Source organism: Aplidium turbinatum, chromosome 7 (genome assembly GCF_918807975.1).
Source record: "Aplidium turbinatum chromosome 7, kaAplTurb1.1, whole genome shotgun sequence".
NCBI classification, from domain to species: domain Eukaryota; kingdom Metazoa; phylum Chordata; class Ascidiacea; order Aplousobranchia; family Polyclinidae; genus Aplidium; species Aplidium turbinatum.
Window position 1 is genome coordinate 12,144,678 of NC_137478.1, and position 21,691 is coordinate 12,166,368.

The 21,691-nt window shown below is 39.4% G+C and overlaps 1 protein-coding gene across 6 annotated transcripts in view; it reads left to right on the top strand.

The window, feature by feature from the left end:
- The window catches only part of LOC145774397 (GTPase-activating protein and VPS9 domain-containing protein 1-like), a 190,059-nt gene that overhangs the window by 159,044 nt on the left and 9,324 nt on the right, over positions 1-21,691 (top strand). For all 6 annotated transcript variants that reach the window (XM_082585640.1, XM_082585643.1, XM_082585644.1 and 3 more), the window contains one exon: positions 14,932-15,065. In XM_082585640.1, coding sequence (XP_082441766.1) covers positions 14,932-15,065 — 134 coding nt within the window. The remainder of the gene's footprint in view (positions 1-14,931; positions 15,066-21,691) is intronic.

Consider the following 21,691-nt stretch of genomic DNA (forward strand, 5'->3'; position numbering starts at 1 on the left):
GTCCTAGTTCTAATAGAAATATAATTTTATTTGAATAAGGACCTCTGATTCTGATGATCTTCCTTTTAGGGTAAAACAGGCTGTAAGGTTTTAGAGAACTACTAGTAACTAGCCTATATTTGATTTAATTCGCTCTGCTTGGCATTGAGCACTTTTTGAAGTATATATTAATAGTATTTATTGTTTTTTATTCGCTTTTTGTAATTAATCGTTTTTGTTGGGGGGCGGTAAAATTTTGCCAGTTTATGAAGGGGGCGTTGGGCCAAAAAAGGTTGAGAAACACTGGCATAGAGTAACTTACGCTGCTGGAATAGTCACGTAACTATTCATGGCAATATTAAACAAACCAGCTAAATTAGACGACCTATTTTCAACAAGGGTTCCCGCTGCAAGATCAATTATGATTCAACAGAACGTATTGTTTTGTTCGCAATGTGTGAGAATTAAATAGAAAACCGATAAAAAGAAAAGTTGTTTAATGGTCTTGGTCGCAGATATTGCCTGCATTAACGACGTCTCTTACCGCTATTATCACCTAGCCATTAGCCAACCTGACATCATTGTTTTATGCGCCGCTAAGGTTTGACATCGACTTCAACGATCATGGAATGTTACGTAATAAGAACGATTATTATCCTACACGCAAAAATAAAAAAATTGATCTCTTAAAACAGCTCTTTTTGCTGTTTTGTCTCGTGAGCTTTGCATATTGCTCAACAAGTGCATAAAGTTTAGAATTTTACTTCGGCCGACGTCATTTCACAATCCGTAATCTATGTCGGCAATGATTTTGATGCAGCAAAAATGTGTTAATTTTGAAAACTGCCGAGCTGGAGACAACAGCTTGTCCCGTGTATAAGTCGAACCTGTCTTCTTGAGGTGAAAATCACTTGCGAAATGCGAACATCTCGACCTATGCTCGAGTATATAGGGTATTTGATAGAAGACTATAAAGACTTTCGATAAAAAACAGAAGAGAAAACACTTCGCCGTTGTTACCGCTTTGAAGGTAAGTAATTAGCAAAACGAGGTAAAGTGATAGCAGGTTTCCACTCTGCTTTAGATTATGATTTTTTGCGTTTTATTTCGATAACTTCACTGTCTTGATCATTGGTATTCACTCGCACGTAAAGGAAATGGATTGGCTTGTTTTCCAACTGTTCCAATTATGAGCTAATAATATCAAAATTTTTACCACTAGCCCTACTGCATGTGTAAAACTAATCGTTTCAAGCAGCGGTTCTAATAAATTCTGTTTGCGACCTAGGTGTCAATACAGTATAAACAAGACAGTAAGCTTAATCAAAGGCTATTTTACTTGAGTAAAATAGCGTTATGGTTATGACGTCATCACTTTTCTCGCCCCCCAAGGTTTTTTGAAAAGTCGGCGCCTATGCCATAATCTGATAGTAAACTCTGAGGCAGTGGAATTTGGTAGAGGATGATGTAGGTAGCAAACGTTCAGGGTGAACAAAGCACTTGGCGGTTGTAAGTTTCTTGACCAATGCATTGTAGCGCAGTGTTTCCAGGTCACTACTGCCATCGTTGCCAAACACAACGGTCATAGTTAAAGATAGCATTTCTGAAACAAAGAAAACACAAATTCTGGCGCCGTTTCATGAGTCAGACCTTTGTAGACTCATTTCTAGCTTAAAAATTGACAGCAAACTATTATTAAACCTGCTTTTGCAATAAATAAAAGGTCGCTAAAATGCAATTGTTTTTGTAAGATCCGGTGGACCAACCAACTGTGGAAAGAGAGAGATAAATTTAAGTACCGTGCACGAATTTATAGGCTATCAGATAATTTAACAATTCTGAAAATGGTCTCATTGACTTCACAGGGTATAAAAACCTAGATATAGACACCAAAACTACATGTTTTGATCATATGATAACCGAGTTATGGTCAATTTACTGTTATTTTATTGGTTTGGCGGCCATCTTGGATTGCCATAGTATTGACTTTATAAGCAATCAGATAATTCAACAATTCTGAGAATGGTCTCATTGACTTCACAGGGTATAAAAACCTAGACATAGACACCAAAACTACATGATTTGGTCATATGATGACCGAGTTATAGTCAATTTACTGTTATTTTAATGGTTTGGCGGCCATCTTGGATTGTCATATTGAATTCATAGGCTGTCAGATAATTCAACAATTCTGAGAATGATCTCATTGACTTCACAGGGTATAAAAACCTAGATATAGACACCAAAACTACATGATTTGGTCATATGGTGAATTTACTGTTATTTTAATGGTTTGGCGGCCATCTTGAAAATAACCACTTTCCGGAAGTTGGATCGCTTAAGATTTTGAATATGTCAATACTGACACCCAATACTAATCAAATCAGTTGCAAAACCCTTTGTTGCAATTTTTTTGGGGTAAGGGTACAAAATGTCATATATTGCCCTAACTATTCACACAAAATGTTATATTGAACAGAAAAATATATTGTATTTTAATGCGCGTGTTTGGCATGTGTTTGTTGTTAGTCCAGGTTTGCGTTGGAAAAAGGTTTATCAATAAATTATTCAAGTTTTCGAACATGACTGAGTTCACTTTTAGTGAGTCAAATAATAACTACACTAAACATCAGTAAAAAAATATACGGTAGCTTTTATTCAAGCGGGTGGTAAGCTTGAGTGAAGAGTAACTCAGTTTTCCGTCAAAGCCCCGACTAGGTTTAATAACGAGCAAAGTCGCACCATTATGCTTGCAATTTGAAGCCAGGGTTCATATGCTCTATAGAATAGGGTGCGACGTGTGCCCCCAAAAATTTAAAAAATGATTGAAAACAAATTTTTTTTATGTGGGTGAGGCTTGATTAAAAAAGCAAAATTACAAAATTTCAAAGAATTTGGTCAAGGTTTAGGTGCTCCACATCCCAAATGCCCGTATCCCCTTGTTAGCTTGACAATAGGGTGGATTGAAAAAAAACTTTTTTTAAATTAAAAGAAAGGGGGTCTAGACCCCTGACAAATTGGCAAAAAACAACAACAAAACTGGTTTCAGGGAGTTGCACCACCTATTGGCCGTGCTACCCCCCAATACCCCCAAATTTCTCAAATCGGATGTAACTTTGGAACTGTTGGTGCTAGGAACATGAGTTTGGTATCAAATGATACAGAATCATAATGTTTGTATCTTCTCTAAGAAGACTGTTTGCCTTAATTTCACTAGAAAAAAAGTTATGACAAAAATACATATACAGTATATATACACTAAATCAAATATAGTTATTAGTATTACTATCTGAAGCCTTTACAAATTGTTTCACCTAACGGATCATCAGAAGGTCTTATTCAAATAGGATAGACCTTCTGATGATCCGTTAGGTGAAACAATTTGTAAAGGCTTCAGATAGTAATAACTATATTTGATTTAATTTGCTCTGCTTTGCTTTTTTGCTTAGCATTGAGCACTTTTTTGTAGTATTAATAGTTTTCATTGTTTTATATATATACACTATGACATGTTTTATGCACCTACACTTTGAACAGTCCACTTCGTAACCCCCAGGTCGTGCAGTAAAGTTGTCACTTGCTACTGTGTGTGTACATGACATATATTGTCTTATCAGCTGTACATCATGATATATATACTGTAATGGGTAGACGTAATCTGCCGTGAAATCATTGTCAAGAAAGCACCAGCACGCAGATTGATATAGTACTCCATACTGCTGCATGTGCTAGACCAGTGCTTCTTAAATTTTTTTAGTTTTGTTCACCCCTAGCATCTATCTCCAGATTTCATTCACCCTTGTCTCATGATATGATAATACTATCTCGTCTATATATAACAAAATATTTTTATTATATATTTTTATTTGATATTTATAAAAAAATATTGAAATTTATAAAAAAAAACTATTAGTTTTGATTAAAAAATGAAAAACTTAGAGTTGATTTTGTTTTCGGAAATTATCACCTATTCACTGAACAGGTTGAACACCTGGAATATCCGCCCTGCTCGCAAGCTATCATCCATTTCTGACTGTTCACCCTTTTTGGTTGGTTCACCCTTGCATTTTATTCACCCTGAGGTGAACCATTCACCTGTTTAAGAAGCACTGTGCTAGACTAACGGTACTACATTGAGACTTCAGCAATCAGCACAAAAGGGTGAACATGTCAATCGAGTGGGTTAACTTTAGTGGGAATTGCTTCTTGCTGTTGAATTCTTTCATAAGTTGACGAGATCGCACGTTCTGACGAATCAACCCATCCCTTCTTTGAAAACCTACAGCATATAAGCTTGCTTCAGTCACAAGATTGACGTGACGGTCCACTGCTTGGTTGTGGCAAGGATAATCCAGCTGCAGAGGTTCGTCGATGACATTGTCAAGCTGTTGATTTGTTAGCGATCTCATGATAGGGGGCTCAGACCTATGAACTGTGCCAAGCTTCACAAGTTGGTGGTATGATTTTGCTTTAGTGTTAAGCTGTGGCACAAGAAATCTGCATATTGCAGGTGGCACCGCTGGTGAAATTTCCTTTCTCAGCTTTCGATTTTCATCTGCTTTTTGTGAGGAGCCAACATGATTCTTGCTTTGCTTTTCCTGTGCTTGTGAACCTAAGGAATAGATTTGTTGGACTACTGCTCAGATTCTAACTTGGCAGTCTTCATCACCTAGCATACCAACAACGACATTTTCAGAGTGAGCGAATAATGCATTGCATTCCAAAACCTTCTTGGAAATATCTTTTACTTCTTGGTTTGGGAAAATTTCTTTGCAACATGTTGAAGAAGTTTTTTGACCCATCAGATAATGAATTGTGGTGTTTTATTTCAAACCCAGATGGGAAACAAACCTTGATGCATTATGCAATACTCAGACAAGATCATGAAACTTTTGGAAGGGTTGATTACATGAGTGTATTTACGAAGTAGCCTACAAGCAAGTGTTAGCCACCTGGAATGACATAATTCCCCGACTGACAAAAACCGCAAGTCTTCAACTCTTCATCAACATGCCCAATTGCCCAAGCACAATGCAGGCATAATCCATATTACACTGGTCTACAAAAAAATATTTTTTTTTGCTCCATGAACTTTGAAGACTGGTATAGAGAAAGTTTGGGGAGCTGAATCCGAATCTGACCTCAGATTTATCCTATCATGCCAGGTTTGTGAGATATGATAACAACAAATTGTTACTCAATTGTCAAAAGTGGAAGATTTGGCATTGCGTTCACCACCAACATATGCAGTCCTATAACGAAAAGTTAGCGTTAGACAGGCCAAAACAGCCTAAGTAAGGTTACTGGACAAGCATTGCCATAGGCCTGCTTAAATTTTTGTGGTTTTATGCAAAACATTGACGGGGAGGGGGTCAGTTATAATTTTAGCCTCCCTTTTAGCTTGTTATTACTGCCTGGTTAATAATGTTGCTTAGAAAACAAATTGGTATCAAAATTATAGTCGATGGTGTATTTCAGCTACTTATGCACCACATGGCCTGGATTTTTGGATATAGCGCAATGTGTATGACTGTATGTGCAATAAACGCAACGTCAAATCTTCCACTTTTGACAAAAGCAACAATTTGCTGCTATCATATCTCACAAACTTGATGTGATAGGATAAATTTGAGGTCAGATTCGGTTTCAGCTCCCCAAAATTACTCTAAATCAGTTTTCAAAGTTCATAGAGGAAAAATCGTGTAGACCAGTGTTATCTTAAAACAAGGTATTTATGGAATATGGGGGTCAAATTCCTGTATTTTTAACTGCAATGTGGAGGACTTAAACATTAATATGTTTTGCTGAAACTTCATATTATTGCTATTTCAGTGAAACCTTACCATTGAGAAAAAATAATACAAAAAAAATGAACATTGGGGCACACAACGCACCCTACTATAGAATTGTATTCATGTAGTAGAGCGTAGTCTCATATGAACTCGCCACACGAATAATCCATCCCGAGTAGAAGTAATTGCGAAAGATAACAGATTAAGTAAGGTTCCATCTGGCTGCAACCCCTGTTCAGGATGCACAGCAAATGTCCTGTAGAGATGTGCTTATATCAAGAGTAGTAGAGCGTTGTCTCGCATCTCATCTCCACACGCGCATTAACAAAACAACATATTTTTCTGTTCAATATAACATTTTGTGTGAAAAGCATTGCCCTACCTGCCAAGCTGATACAATCTGCAGACTTTACTAGGAATGACACCTAAATGAACGGGCGCCACAGTGTTCCGCACCTAAATATCCAGACGCCACAGTGTGCGCGCCTATCTGACCGGCGCCTAACTGTCTGCGCCTAAAAGACGTGGACCCTTACGGAGGGTGGTTCGATTCACCTCCAAGAGCCGTAATCGCCTTCACACCCTGCCTCCACATCGATCTGTCTAACGCCTCCTCTCTTGTCAAGCCCACCTTGCTGCTTTCCTCTTCAACTTGCCTTTTCCACGTTTTCTTGGATCTTCTTGTTTTTTACGACCCTCCATTTGTAACTCCAGCGCTCTTCTCAAAACATCATCTTCATCCCTTCTCAAAAAATGTCCTTACCACCTTACTCCATTCGATTTCGCTAACTTTTCAACATTCTCATTCAACCCAAGCAAGTTCATAAGTTCTTCAATGTTTCTTTTGTCCATCAGCTTCACACCACACATTGCTCTCTCAGTTCGTCTTAAAATCGCCAATTCGTTTTCCCGTAAGCAACGTGTCTCACTTCCGTACAGCATTGCAGATCTCACATAACTAGTATAAATTCTTCCTCTCATTTTCAACGGAAATCTTCTACCACATAACAACTCTCGACACTCTCTGAATTTCACCCAACCAAACCTTACTCTTGCAGTCACTTCCGCTTCTCAACCACCACTGGCATTCAATCTATCTCGTAGATAGCAAAATGCATTCACTGATTCAACTTAGTCATTCAGCTTTTCAACAGGGACCAACCATTCCTTCTTCAATCTTCTTGCATCTTTCACATTTAAAACCATCTCCGGATCTACATGCCACTCTCTTCATCTTTGCACATCTTCCATGCACCCACTTCCTGCATTTCGTACACTTAACAGAATTTTCCATCACTCTTCCTCAACATACGCCACATGGGTCAACTTTGCTCATTGTGACTTCCCCTTCCTTTCCACGTATCACAAGCTTTGTTATTTTGATGTTGACACACATACTTTTACATTGAAGAGACTCCTTCCACTTCTCGAATTTCTCTCTTAGATTTTCCATTGTGTCAATCAACAAAACCAAGTCATCCACGTATGGTATCTCCATCAATGAATCTTCTTTTACACATTATGTAATCACATCTATCACAATGGCAAAAATTAGAGGAGAGTGGACAGAACCCTGGTGTACTACTGTACTACACCCACCTTCACCGAAAACTCGTCTGAGAGGGCAGATCCAACTCGAACTCTTGTTCTTGCATCATCATAAAGACTCATTATTGCTTGCACAAGTGCCTCTGGTATTTTTTTTTTTTTCATTGCCCATTCCATCACTCGTCTTGGAACTCTATCAAACGCCTTTTTCATGTCCATGAGACACATGTGCATCACGATATTTCTCTTGCAACCTTCTCAAAATAAAAATTCCATCTGTTGTTCTCTTCCCAGGCATAAATCCACACTGCATGTCGTCCAGCTTCACCACAGATCTTATTCTAGACTTACCATAATTTCTTGGGCATAATCCGGGACAAACTCAAAACTATGAATGAAATAACTGGACGAAAGGCCGAAGGGCTGAACTTGGCAAATTTTTATTCCATATTTATATTTATAAGCTTTAATATTGCATAATAAAGTATTCTACTTAGATTGAATAAAACATTTTATTACTTTATTTAAAGGAAAATACACGTTAATTTAATCAACACTAAGTCACAAATCAGACATTTATAAGAAAAGAAGAAAGAACAAACACTGAGAACAAAGAAATAACACTAACTCACAAATCAAACATTTATAGGGGGATGTATTCAGAAACCATTGGCTTCATCGTTTCATTGAAGTCAATAGAATAATGACGCAATAAACGTCACTCATTATTCCCTGACTAAAGGATTTCTCAAGCTATGCTCGATATTTTACTCAACCTAATAAGCTAAAAAAATTAAGATATTGAAATAAGCCTCGAGTTAAAGCAAAGTTATGCCTTTTAGGACGGAATTATTTCATAATTTTGCATCAGGTTGGAGTTAATTTTGAAAATTTTACTAAAGTAAAATTCCGGGACATTTTGCTAACCGGGACGGGACACCGGGACAGACGTTTAAACCGGGACTGTCCCGGCCAAACCGAGACATATGGTATGTCCATCTTATTCTATTTTCCACTGCTCCAACAGTTTTATTCCCCTATATGACTCACAATCGATTACATCACATTGTCCTTTGAAGATGGGTATCACCAGCTCGTCTTCTATTCATTTGGCATTCCTTTTCCATCTAACTCACGTTGACTGATTTTCTGCATTGCTTTCAATCCTGTCTCTCCACTTGCGCGTATCATTTCCACAGTGACTTCAGATAGTCGAGGAGCCTTCCCCGATTTCATTTGCTTCATTGCTTGCATCACCTCTCGAGTTACTCTCTTATAATGGACCTGCTACCACGTCGGTTTCCACATTTTGTTCACAATCGTTTTCTTCGTTCATTATCACCTCCATATGTTCTTTCCAAATTCTTCCACGATCTTTTTCACTGAAACCAAGTTTTCCATCCCTTCCTTTAATACACCATCCACATCTTTCCCATCGCGTTTCAGAACCTTCAGTGGGGGGAGAACCTTCTTCGTTGGGAATGTTCTTTAATTTGGTCAATTCCTGCTCAGCTTCTTTCTTCACAACTTTTGCAACTATTCTCTTTGCTCGATTTTTTAATTGCTTGTACTTGAGCTTGATTTCTTCTGATCTATTTCTGCAACCAATCCTTGTATGCGACTTTTTTCTCCCCAATTACTTCCCTCACTTCTTCATTTCACCACCACATATCTCCTCGATCCATCCTTCCTTTTGTTTTCCCACAAACTTCATCTCAAGCTTGCAAAACTCCATTCTTGAAGGATCCCCATAGACCAGTCACATCGTTGTGAACAAGACTTTCAACTCTCGTTTTAAACCTTTCTCTTGTGTCGGCATCTTTTAACTTCCAAACTTTTCTTTTGATCACCCTTTTTTATTTACAGTTTTCTTCAGACCTTTCTTGTCCAAGTCGATAACCACCAATCTATGCTGAAGTTCACATGGTATCGCTTTCACATCTTTGATCGGTTTTTCTGTTTTTCCTGCATACCAACCCAAAGTCAATTTCAGTTTCATTTCCATCTGCACTGAAAGTTACTTTTCGTCCTTCCTCCTTCTTAAACCAGGTATTAGCAACACCGGAATGGCCCGTTTCGGTGAGTCCGTTTCGGTGAGTCCGATTCGGTGAGTCCGATTCGGTGAGTGCAATTTGGTGAGTCCGATCCCTATTCAGTGAATTTTTGTTTTTGAATTATCGGGTACCGTAGCCTAATTATCATTGCCGTTTTAGGGTTAGGGGTTAGAGGTTAGGAATTCACCGAATAGTAGCAGACCCTAGCAACACACTGGTCCTTTTCGTCACAGAACTCAAGTAGTTGCCTTCCATCGCGATTCCTTTCTCCCACGCCAAACCTTCCATGGACACCTTCAAACCCATCAATTTGTTTGCCAACGTGCCCATTGAAGTCCCCAAGACCCAATACGATTTCCTGATCATTTCTTGTGCTCTATTCAGGGCTATTTCGTCATAAAATCTTTCTTTTTCAGCATCGGATCTTCCACTTTGTGGTGCATCAACACAGATTACTCTTATCACTACGTGCTCGACCACCATCACTATCGCCATTATTATGTCACTCTGTCTGCGAACCCCAACAACATTTTCACATAGCTGTTCTTTTACCAAAATCTCAACTCCTTCGTTCCCAATTTTATTGCCCGGCCACCACAGTTTGCATCTCCTTCCTTTGACACTCAAAAACCTGGCTCCTTTGTTCCTCCATTCGACTTTTTGTAAACAGCAAACATCTACTTTCCTTATTCTCAGCTCTTCACTCACCTCAGTACCTCTACAACGCAAGCTTCCTACATTTAGACTTCCCAGTCGTACCCCTGAATTTTTAACAGCAATGTCAGACAACCCAGAGATTCTTCGCACTACCTGCCTTTGCCTATTTAAGGGCTGCCGGGGACGAGGGACCATTCCTTTTTTACACATGTCATTAGGATTTTTTGGTGCATGTTTTTCTACAAGGAGCATGCCTTTGCTTACCCCTAACCTCCACTTAAAGACCGAAGTGGTCTTGATGACCGGATGCCTCTGCATGACAACTAACGAGTTCGGCCAAACTGGGTTTGACTTAAGTTTCTCTTCTTGAAAGATGTTGCCATTGTAGCATTTAGCTATCCTCCGCCAACCTGCCTGGCACGGCTGGCTTCAATGTCAGAAGTGAATGCCAGAACTACCAGCAGGACGTGTTCCTGTGCCAACGGGCCCAGACCTGGGGTAAGGTTCTACCTCTCCTCCTGACATCGAGTATGCAGTTTAATGTCATACCCATGACAGATGATGAAATGATATTGTGCAATTAATTGAAACACCGGATGTCCTATATATTTCTCATTTACAAACAAGCCGAAACGACTGTTTGGCTGTTGTTTTGTCCAATCACGTATTTGTGAAAAGCAGAGGATTCAGCGAAAATGTCTTTCCTGGTACTTAGTAGGTGTACCGTATTTAATTGATTGTAAGCCGCGCTTGATTGTAAGCCGCCCTTGATTGTAAGCCGCATGTGATAGTGTTAAAAATTTAATGTAAGCCGCCCTTGAATGTAAGCCGCAAATATTGTTATATGATCTTATAATTTTATCACCTGCAAGTTACTCCGTCTGCTCCCTGACAAACACATGGTCCATATGATGATGGAACTTGTGCAAAACCGCAGTTTTACCCTCACAACCGGTAGCGGTCGTCGAAGCAGACTACGCCGACTTAAAAACGGCGTCCCACAGGGCTCAGTCTTGGCTCCTCTCCTGTTCAACATATACACCTACGACTTGCCCCCCACCATCTCCAGGAAATATGCCTACGCAGACGACCTGGCACTCCTGCACTCAGCAGTAAACTGGCAGTCAGTGGAGAGGAACCTCAGCCAAGACATGCAAACACTATCAGCATACCTCCAGAAATGGAAGCTACAGCTCAGCAAGTCAAAGACAGTGTCGGCGGCCTTCCACCTTAACAACCGGGAGGCACAGCGTGAGATAAACATCAAGATTGATGGGGAACGCCTGCCCTACTGTGCCGAACCTACATACCTCGGCATAACCCTGGACAGGTCACTCACGTACCGCCGGCACTTGAAGTCACTGCGCAAAAAACTATCTACACGCGTCGCACTTTTGAGGCGATTGGCGGGTTCCGGCTGGGGAGCTGGTGCTAAAACTCTTCGTACAGCTACCCTAGCCCTTGTTCATTCCACCGCTGAGTACTGCGCGCCGGTCTGGTGTCGTAGTTCTCACACCCACCAGATTGATACTGCCATCAACGACGCACTGCGTACTGTGACTGGATGCCTGCGTCCCACTCCAACGGACTGCCTACCCATCCTAGCAGGCATCCAACCCGCTGAGCTACGCCGTAAAGGAGCCACGATTTCTCTCGCTCGCCGCGCTTTGGACCCGGACCATCTCCTCCATGCAACATTCAAGAGTCCACCACCTATAAAGCAGCGGCTGAAATCAAGACGCCCCTTTGTGCCTGCCGCACAACAACTCCTTAAGAACGCAGAAGAACTTGGTTTAAGTGTGGCACACTGGACGAACCACATGTGGAACACGGAGTGGCAAAATCACACCTCCACGCTCCGTGACTTCATACCCGACATCGATCCCCGTCCACCAGGGATGTCCCTCGCAAGGCTTGCGTGAGTCAGGCTTAACCGCCTGCGAACTGGCGTCGGCCGCTTTCGTTCGGACATGCACAAGTGGGGCCTGGCTCCTTCATCAGAATGCGAGTGCAATATAATTTTGAAAACCGCAAGGTTGGCAACCCTGACCATAAATAAAACTGACAACTCCTTTTTTTCTTTCGAATGCATGTCACAACTTCACAATTGTCGGCATCAGACAACGCAGTACGGCAAAACATCTATGGCAAAGTCGACAAGGAAAAAGGCAAAAAGAAAAAATGTAAGCCGCTTTTGATTGTAAGCCGCCCTTGAATTTACGCCGCAAACATGATGGAAAAAAAACTTTATAAGCCGCGGCTTACAATCAAGTAAATACGGTACTTCAAGTTTAAAAGACAAGTTCAGGCAAACCTATTTTATGACTTGCGTATGCAGTTTAGCATTTTAAAATGGGCACGTATTTCGTGCAGTCACACACAGACAATCGCAAGTGATCCATCTGAATGCAAACTGAAGCTGACGCAACAGATCCTAGGTGACGTCAGCGATAAGTCAGTCTAAGGTATTTTGGGGGAAAACACTGAAGCAGGTTGGTTTCTTGTCAGGTAATGACAGAAAAATAGCTTTCTACAACAAAAGTAACTTATTGGAAAGATTTAGCTGCAGTTCAGACCTTTTTAATAGGTTTTATTGTATTTTTAAGCGAGACAGATGATTCATGGGTTCTCAGCAATGTTTTTCTATGCCCAACTTAACTTTCCTTCATCCAGGCCCTAGACCACAGTTTTGAACTTTATGTTTGATGGATTGGTGCATGAAATAAAACTTTATGATTGTAAAGTATGTAATCTTTATCACCATGTCGATGAAAGCTACCCATAGGTAACTACAATCATGAAAATTTGCATACGAAGTGAGTAAGCCGACCAGCTAAATGTCATTTCAAACTATGAAGCAAAGGATTGTTCAAAGTACCTGGTTTAAATTTGAAAATGCTCATTGCAAAGCACCTTACCATTAAAAGTGATCTCAAATGCACCATCGTGTTCAGTACTACATATAAAAAACATTTGGGGAGAGCACCAAAGTTTCAATAGAGAATTTTTTGAAACAACACAAACAATGCAAAAGTTGAGGAGGTCCAAGAAAGAAATGTAGTATGGAGTCTGAGAGGTTTGCCCTTCAGAACAGTTTGACCGATTTAATTTGCTTTGATGGCTTTTTGTGCATTTTTAGGCCTCATATTATTTTTGTAAACATACACACTTCTTACTTGACTAAATTCACCAAAATTGGACTTCCTTAGAAGTTCGAAGTACAAATCTTGATTTAAAATTAGAGTTTCTTTTTAAATATTTTATTTTTATCACAACCACAGAAAGATTTTAATGATCGATTTGTTGAAGGTTTGTGTGCTGTTGTGTTGTCTTTCAATAAAAATTTTGCTGATAAACTTCCCTTATACTATGAGCTTGCAAGGCACATTTCACTTCTCATCTCATACACTGAAATAGGTCAAATTAATGACTAACTGAGTGAGCAACGTGTTCACTTTAGAATATGGCATTATTTAGTTTTTTAAGGCGCATAAAAAAACTCTACTCTTTAAATCCCCTGCTAAAACCCTGTGTGCCCAATGCACGTAGTTTAAACCCACCTTAAGAAGGTGAAAGCAGAAACATTCAAGTTGTTTTTGTTTCTCTGACAATTCTCGCACCATGGCAATGCGCACGCTCAGAATGAATGACGTACACAATAAAATTTCAAAAATATGCACTGCATTGAGGCGAAGGCAACAGAAATACTATATTTAGAATTGTAAACAGAAGATGCAAGAACGGATACCATTACAGTGGATAACATAAAATGTTTGAGCAATTTACTGCCAACCAAAGCAGTTGAATAAAACAAAACCAGTTTGCAACTTAAATTAATCTAGCAAACTGTACTAAAAGAGTTATAAAGCCTGCCCATCAAGGTAATGATGACTTTATATGTCAAAAGCATAACACAGTATACTCAGCCACCCGCATTGCCATGGTGCGCGAATCGTCAGTGAAGTAGCAAAAACAACTCGCATGTTTTTTTCTTTTATTTTCTGAACAATCAGATGAACTTTATAACTGGTGCTAAAGAAGATAAAAGTTGAATTTGTGTAGTGTTGCATTTTGTTTAACTCTTAGAAGGTTGGGCTCCTGGAGTCTTGCTCAGTTTGGGGAGGGCTGTCGATTCTTCTTATGCTTTAGGAATGATATCTCTGTTATTTTTTAAGGCACGGTTTTAAAATTTGGGATTCACTTTGTAAAATTATTCACGCTGAGCATATCCGAAGATGAAAACTATGTGAATTTTAGAACTGCTCATATACGTTGAAATGTTGAGGTGACTTATGACTGTAATTGTAGCTTGAGTGTACACATTATTTTTTGTTAGAGTATTGAAGAACATGCATTGCAATGTTGTGATTAAAATTTTTTTACATAATTTTACATACAGCCAATTCCCTTCACGCTGTGAAACAGTTTGGATTAACGAGACATGGGCCAAATTAATTACTTTCATCCAGCTGGTGGGAAAATTTTGAACAATAGAATATGAAATATTTCAGAGAATGTGCTGAGAAATGCCTTATATCTCTCAATTTATTACCTTTATTCGCTCAAAATTCCAGCTCAATAGAGTTGAATAAAAGTTAGTAAAAGTAAAAAAATCTCGTAGTCGCAGCCTCAGTGGTTTTAGAGATACAACTATTGATACAAAAAAGTTGAATTGACAGCCCCCAACCTTCAAAGGGTTAAAGATATTTACGTTTATTTCTGGAATGTCTATATTATTTTATTGCCGTTTACTCACGCTCTTTATTTAGTGAACAATACGGATAACATATGCTTTTGGGTAAACACATTTTTCATATTTAGAATATTTTTACTATACTTGTAGAGAACCATTACCCATAGCAGTAGGTTGAAGTTTTGTGTTGACTGTTGATGTGTTGCAGAGCTTGTGGACAGAGTACAAACTGCGATCCACCTACGTTGCTTACTTGGTTCGGGCACGTCAACACCTTCTTGCCTCCTTATCGTACTTGCAACACATCATTGAAAGAACAGATCGTGACAAATCAATTTGCAGGTCCGTGATTGTTTTCTTTCATACATAGTGTTCGTGCTTTCGTACTACTATATATCCAATCTTGTCGCTGGAGAATCAGGCAAACCTTAATTTGGCTTTTTCGAGTGTTGACAGCTCTCTTCCTGACAAACGTGTGCTTGAGAAATTTTCGTGGTCACATCACAGCACCTGCCTTATTTCATTATTCCCCTGAAAGTCGTGGTAGGACAGCTACCACGACTTTCAGGATTCAAAGGTCAGATTTGACCTTTGATGACCTTGAGAGGTCAATGACCCCAAAGTATAATTTGATTGGTTAATCCTAAAGGTGTGTATGACGTATAAAACATGCATGTGTGTTATAATAAAAGTGTCTACACATTCTACAGAGTGTTGACTGTGTTAGTGTGTTGGTCATTATTATCAGGGTTGCCAGGTTGGCCTTTTTACGGCTAAATTTCACAAATTTGGCCTTTTTTGAAGACGTTCGGCCAAAAAATTTGGGTTTTGCCTTATTTTATTTATTTTTTCATATTGATTTGGCTCCATATTTTCTGTTTGGCTTTTTTTTTGCATTTAGCCTACTGTATTTTGTAAGATTGAAACAACAATGGCAACACTTGTCTTTTATTCTTTCAGTAGTGGTGATTGTTATTTGTTGATGTGCAATTCTGCATGTGCAGAGTGTGCAGGCAGCAAGGATGGAAGTCTTGCTCTTGTAGTAGGGGTAGGCAGTACAGGGTGGATTTTAGGCACTAACTTTGGATTTTGCATAGGACTCTTTTTTAAACAATAATATGATATAACAATGCAAAATCAGCAAAAAAATTTGAAATTTAGGCATTATTGGCGGTTAGCACCACAAAAAACTGAAAATTGTATTTTCGGATTGTGAATTTAACAAAAATCATAATTTTCTGGAATAAATGGCTTTCAAATGTAAAATACTGCATAAACTTGTCATTTTTTATGCAAATAGGCTCTGTGAAGATGGAATAATAACTCAAGACTAATTTGGAATTTTATTAGTCAAAGAAAAGTCCAAAAAACACAAAAAAAATTGTGAAAAAGCATCATTTTTTAAGATAAAGTGTTCAGGAAAGGACAGGCCTATTGCAAAGCCCTGGACACTAGAAGAGATACAGTAGAAGAATGGTGGGGTATAAAATGGTGAAGCTTTCGAGGTCAATGCATTTAATGGAGTCCTTAAACCGAGGGGAGGACATTTCGGGGCGGGGGGGGGGAGGGGGTATGAAATAAGGATTTGAGTAACTGATTCCAGAGTCGTGCCGATGAGGGAAAATACCTAAACCAATTTTATTAAATACATTGAGTAGGCTTATGATTATTGATTATGTTAATCTTGTTACTAATACTATGATTGTTTTTTTCAGATGACAGAAAATAATACAATATCTGTGCTAGGGGATGTACTTCCCAAAAATTATGATGCAGCGATTGCCATATTTAGTGTTGCCCAAAAACTGAAATCAGAGAAGATGACACTTTGCATCAGGTTATATGTTACTGCTTTGATAAAAATATGGACAAAAGCATTTGGAAAAGATTACATCAGTGACCGGAAATGCATCATGGAGAAAGTTCAAAAGGTCATAACCCACCACCACAATCATGTCTATGCCGAACACAACCACACAAAACCAAAAAAGATAGGAATGGCTTTCGTGAAAAAGAGTATTTGGCATCTCCACAAATTCTGGAGAAAAATGTTATTGACATTCATAAGGAATCGCAAGACGTATACAGTACCAACCAATGGTCTTCTTGAAATAGGGAAGAATATGGATGATTTAACAAGCAACGAAAAGGCTTTTATATCCCAACTGGGGTATCAAGTCATGCGCATCAGTGAAGAAATTGAGTATGCCATAGAAAAGGAATCTGAACTAGCTGAACAATAGGCAATCATTGAACAAGATAGGATTGAAGAACAATACATGCAAATTGAAGACGAAACCGACCTATCGAATACATTAAGTGATCAACTGATTGGTTGTCATTGTATTTCGCATGTGCCACGGCCGATTAGCGCTGATATGATTAGCTCAGTTGATCACTTAATGTATTCGATAGGTCGGTTTCGTCTTCAATTTGCATGTATTGTTCTTCAATCCTATCTTGTTCAATGAATGCCTATTGTTCAGCTAGTTCCGATTCCTTTTCTATGACATACTCAATTTCTTCACTGACACGCATAACTTGATACCGCAGTTGGTCGATATAAAAGCCTTTTCGTTGCTTGTTAAATCATCCATATTCTTCCCTATTTCAAGATGACCATTGGTTGGTACTGTATACGTCTTGCGATTCCTTATGAATGTCAATAACATTTTTCTCCAGAATTTGTGGAGATGCCGAATACTCTTTTTCACGAAAGCGATTCCTATCTTTTTTGGTTTTGTGCGGTTGTGTTCGGCATAGACATGATTGTGGTGGTGGGGTATGACCTTTTGAACTTTCTCCATGATGCATTTCCGGTCACTGATGTAATCTTTTCCAAATGCTTTTGTCCATATTTTTATCAAAGCAGTAACATATAACCTGATGCAAAGTGTCATCTTCTCTGATTTCAGTTTTTGGGCAACACTAAATATAGCAATCGCTGCATCATAAATTTTGGGAAGTACATCCCCTAGCACAGATATTGTATTATTTTCTGTCATCTGAAAAAAAACAATCATAGTATTAGTAACAAGATTAACATAATCAATAATCATAGTAGCCTACTGAATGTATTTAATAAAATTGGTTTAGGTATTTTCCCTCATCGGCACGATTCTGGAATCAGTTACTCAAATCCTTATTTCATACCCCCTCCCCCCCCCCCCCCCCCGAAATGTCTCTCCTCGGTTTAAGGAGTCCATTAAATGATTTAACCTTGAAAGCTTAACCATTTTATACCCCACCGTTCTTCTAGTTGCATCTCTTCTAGTGTCCAGGGCTTTGCAATAGGCCTGTCCTTTCCTGAACACTTTATCATAAAAAATTGATGCTTTTTCACAATTTTTTTTTGTGGTTTTTGGACTTTTCTTTGACTAATAAAATTCCAAACTCGTCTTGAGTTATTATTCCATCTTCACAGAGCCGATTTGCATAAAAAAATTACAAGTTTATGCAGTATTTTACATTTGAAAACTATTTATTCCAGAAAATTATGATTTTTTGTTAAATTCACAATCCGAAAATGCAATTTTCAGTTTTTTGTGGTGCTAACCGCCAAAAATGCCTAAAGTTCAAATTTTTTTGCTGATTCTGCATTGTCATATCATATTATTGTTTAAAAAAGAGTCCTATGCAAAATCTGAATACCTTCATTTTTACTGCCTACCCCTACTTGTAGCGATGGTTGTTAGTTTTTATATTTTTAACATATATTTTATGCTCCTTGTAATGCTTTGTAGGATGACTTGACTTGTGATGACACCAGTCCCCAGTGCCAACATTAGCTGAATGATTTAACTTGTGCAGATGCGATGTACCTAGTAAGAACAGCACAGGTAGTCCGTAGAGAAATGTTTGAGACAAGATTCACCTTTGATGGTGCGTTCCGAGCTGATTCTCAGATAAATTCTGTGACACCATTCCTCCTTGCTCTGGTTAACATGATCCTGGATGGGGCGAACATCAAGCGCCAGACTCAATTGGCCAACACAACTGCTGCGCTTACACTATCGCAGCTACTGGTGTTCAACAACGTAAAGCATGCATGCTGCATGGAGTCAACCTCAGTGTGCCGCAATCGCGAGAGAAAAACTCCATTCCCACTCTACCTGACCCTCAAGATTCACGCTGTGACCAGGAGCAGAGGACTGATCGACACACTCGAAATAATTTGTTGTTTTTTTCAGCTGCTGGGGAAGTGGCTGGAGGACAATGGTTGGACGAACGCCCCTGGTACAAGCCAACATTGTCAGCTCAGGCACGGCAGATTCCTTTATTAGAGTCAGTCATGTTACCAAGACTCGTCATGCATAGCAAACGCTGCTGCAACCCTCCACACACTACTCAAGCAGGCGTACAGTAGGGACTGCACACCGGACGATGGCAACACCACTCAGCCAGATGATAAGGTCTTTGAAAAGTGGTGCACACAGCAAGCAAAGGCAAGTGTGCACTTCGACTATTGGCACAAGGCGCTGTTACTAGAGGTTCTCTTGCTGGTGTACATCCGATCGCTTCGTGAAGGAAACTTTGATCTCTATGTGCAATCCTTGACAAAGATCATGTCCTGGATGTTCGCCTTAGATCACATTTACTATTCCAGGTGGCTCTTTGTACAGTGTACACATCTGTGATATGATAAACCTCATTGACAAGCACCCAGGTCTCAGATGTCCTTGCAGAATTCAAGTCTGGAAACGTTGTTGTACACAAGACCAGCAATAAGTTCTCTGCCATGGCGATCGACCAATGTCATGAGCAGAACAACGGTATGGTCAAAGAGTCTGCTGGAGCTATTGGACTGACAGGAAACCCTGGAGCACTCAGGCGCTGGATGATGGCAAGGCCAGAAATGGCCAGGATCATTACAGGGTTTGAAGAGCAGGTCACGAGAGGACATGACAACATCAGGCATCTTCACCATGACCAGAAACCTGGAGTACTGACAGCCTTTGTGAAGGATATCACGGCACTTATGGAAGTGTTTCAAGAGATAGGGAATCCCTTTCTAGAGAGCTCTCAAGATTTAATAGTCCTTGACACGAGGGACATCATAGAAACCCCAGTGGCAACTGTGAGGAAGATTGAATCCCTTGGTGAGCAGCAATATACAATGTTTATTAAAGAAAGGCTGGAACGATGCTCGAAGCCAGTTACAAAGTAAGACCGTGACAGGAAAATTGCCAGTCGGAAAAAAAATCCAGCTGTGAGTCTGTATTGAACCATTGTTCCTCAAATAGTCTAAACTTAGCACCCTTGCAACCAGATTGGTGCGACGAGATTTAATTATCACGTTTTGACACTGATCTTTGTCATGTATTAGACGAAATTCATGAAGTAGCCTACTTTAATCTGTAGCAAACTTGAAAATGCACATTAGGCAATTCGCAGTAATAAAGGCACTTCACATCAATCAGAAATTTACATGATCACTATTGTTGCTCATGTGTTAACCAAAGCGATCATACAGAAGGCAAATAATGAGAATACATCCATCAATTCATCTACAAGAATGTCTTTTCAGCGCTTACTTTTTATGATGGTCACCATTTTGGGGTGACAAAATTTGAGACAATAGCTTAATCCGAAAGAAGACTGTCCTCAGAACACAGTGTAAAGCTGTATACTTTTGTCGGCATGAGATAAAGAGTTGATATTTATATCTATGACACTAGCTAGAAGGGCGGTAGTTGGTACCGCGTTAAACATGTGGTTCTTTTTTAAATTGCAGAAAGTTTTGCAGTGCAGCTGATACACTCAGCTACACAAGACAGTTAGCAATTGTTATGTAAAACATATTTAAAAAATACTTGTTTGAAAAGACAGTTGAAAAGTTACCTGTTAGCTGTTTTTTCGACAAATCCTTTGCAGTTGGCTAGGTGTAAAGCAAGTATACGGGTAGTTGAATTAACAAGTGATTATGAGCATTCATTGAACATCCATACCTGGTTGTAATAGTGCAATGCAGGTTGTCATAACGCAGTTTATTAAGTTACTATATGTGCCAATTGCCATTTTATCATAAACAGAGATTATTTAAGATAAATAGAAGCCCTTCTATTGTCAGACGTAATAGAAGCCTTCAAAACTGCAGTAAAAATCTCACAACAGAGAAACTTGGCTTTTCATTTGCCTCCAACCCTCGACGAGAGGAAGGATCTTAATGATGATGATTGCATGACGTAAGGAGAAAACCTAGACACCCTGAGGCAAGACACAAAAGCCCTTAGCTGATCTCCAGAAATGGTGATTGACATTCAGCAAAACCACAACTGGCAGTAGCTTTTAATTTACACAATTAAGAAGCTGACCGTGATTTCAATGTTAAGATTAACAAAAAATCATTGTTCTGCCCTGAGTCAAATAATATTGGGTAGCATTTGACTGATCGCTCATATACCGCCTCTGTATGCTGTGACACCGCAAGAAATTATCATCTCGCGCTGCGCTACTAAAGGGTTTGGCAGACTTCAGCTTGAGAGTGAGGGCTGACACATCACATACAGCCCTTTCATGTTCTTTTGCAGAGCACTGCCCGCCTGCTTTGTGCCGCAGTGCTCACTGGAACAACATCGACTTTGCCATCAACAGCGCCCAGTAATCGCATGCCTGGGTCCCACATTATTGGACAATCTCCCCGTTGTATTTATCCCACTCGCTGAGCTAGTGGCAAAGAAACATTATCGGACTATAGGTGTTTATGCTGGTGCAGTAGAAGGTGTTGTGCACTTGTCTACAAAAAAAGAATTTTTTTTCTGCTGTTTGGATTTTGAAAACTGATTCAGAGTAATTTTAGGGTGCTGAATCCGAATCTGACCTCAGATTTATCGTATCACATCAGGTTTTTGAGATGATAATAAAAATGCATTAGTTTGCCAAAAGTGGAAGATTTTGCGTTGCATTTACCACCAACATATGCAGTCATAGCGAAAGGTTAGTGTTAGACAGGCCAAAACAGCCTAAAA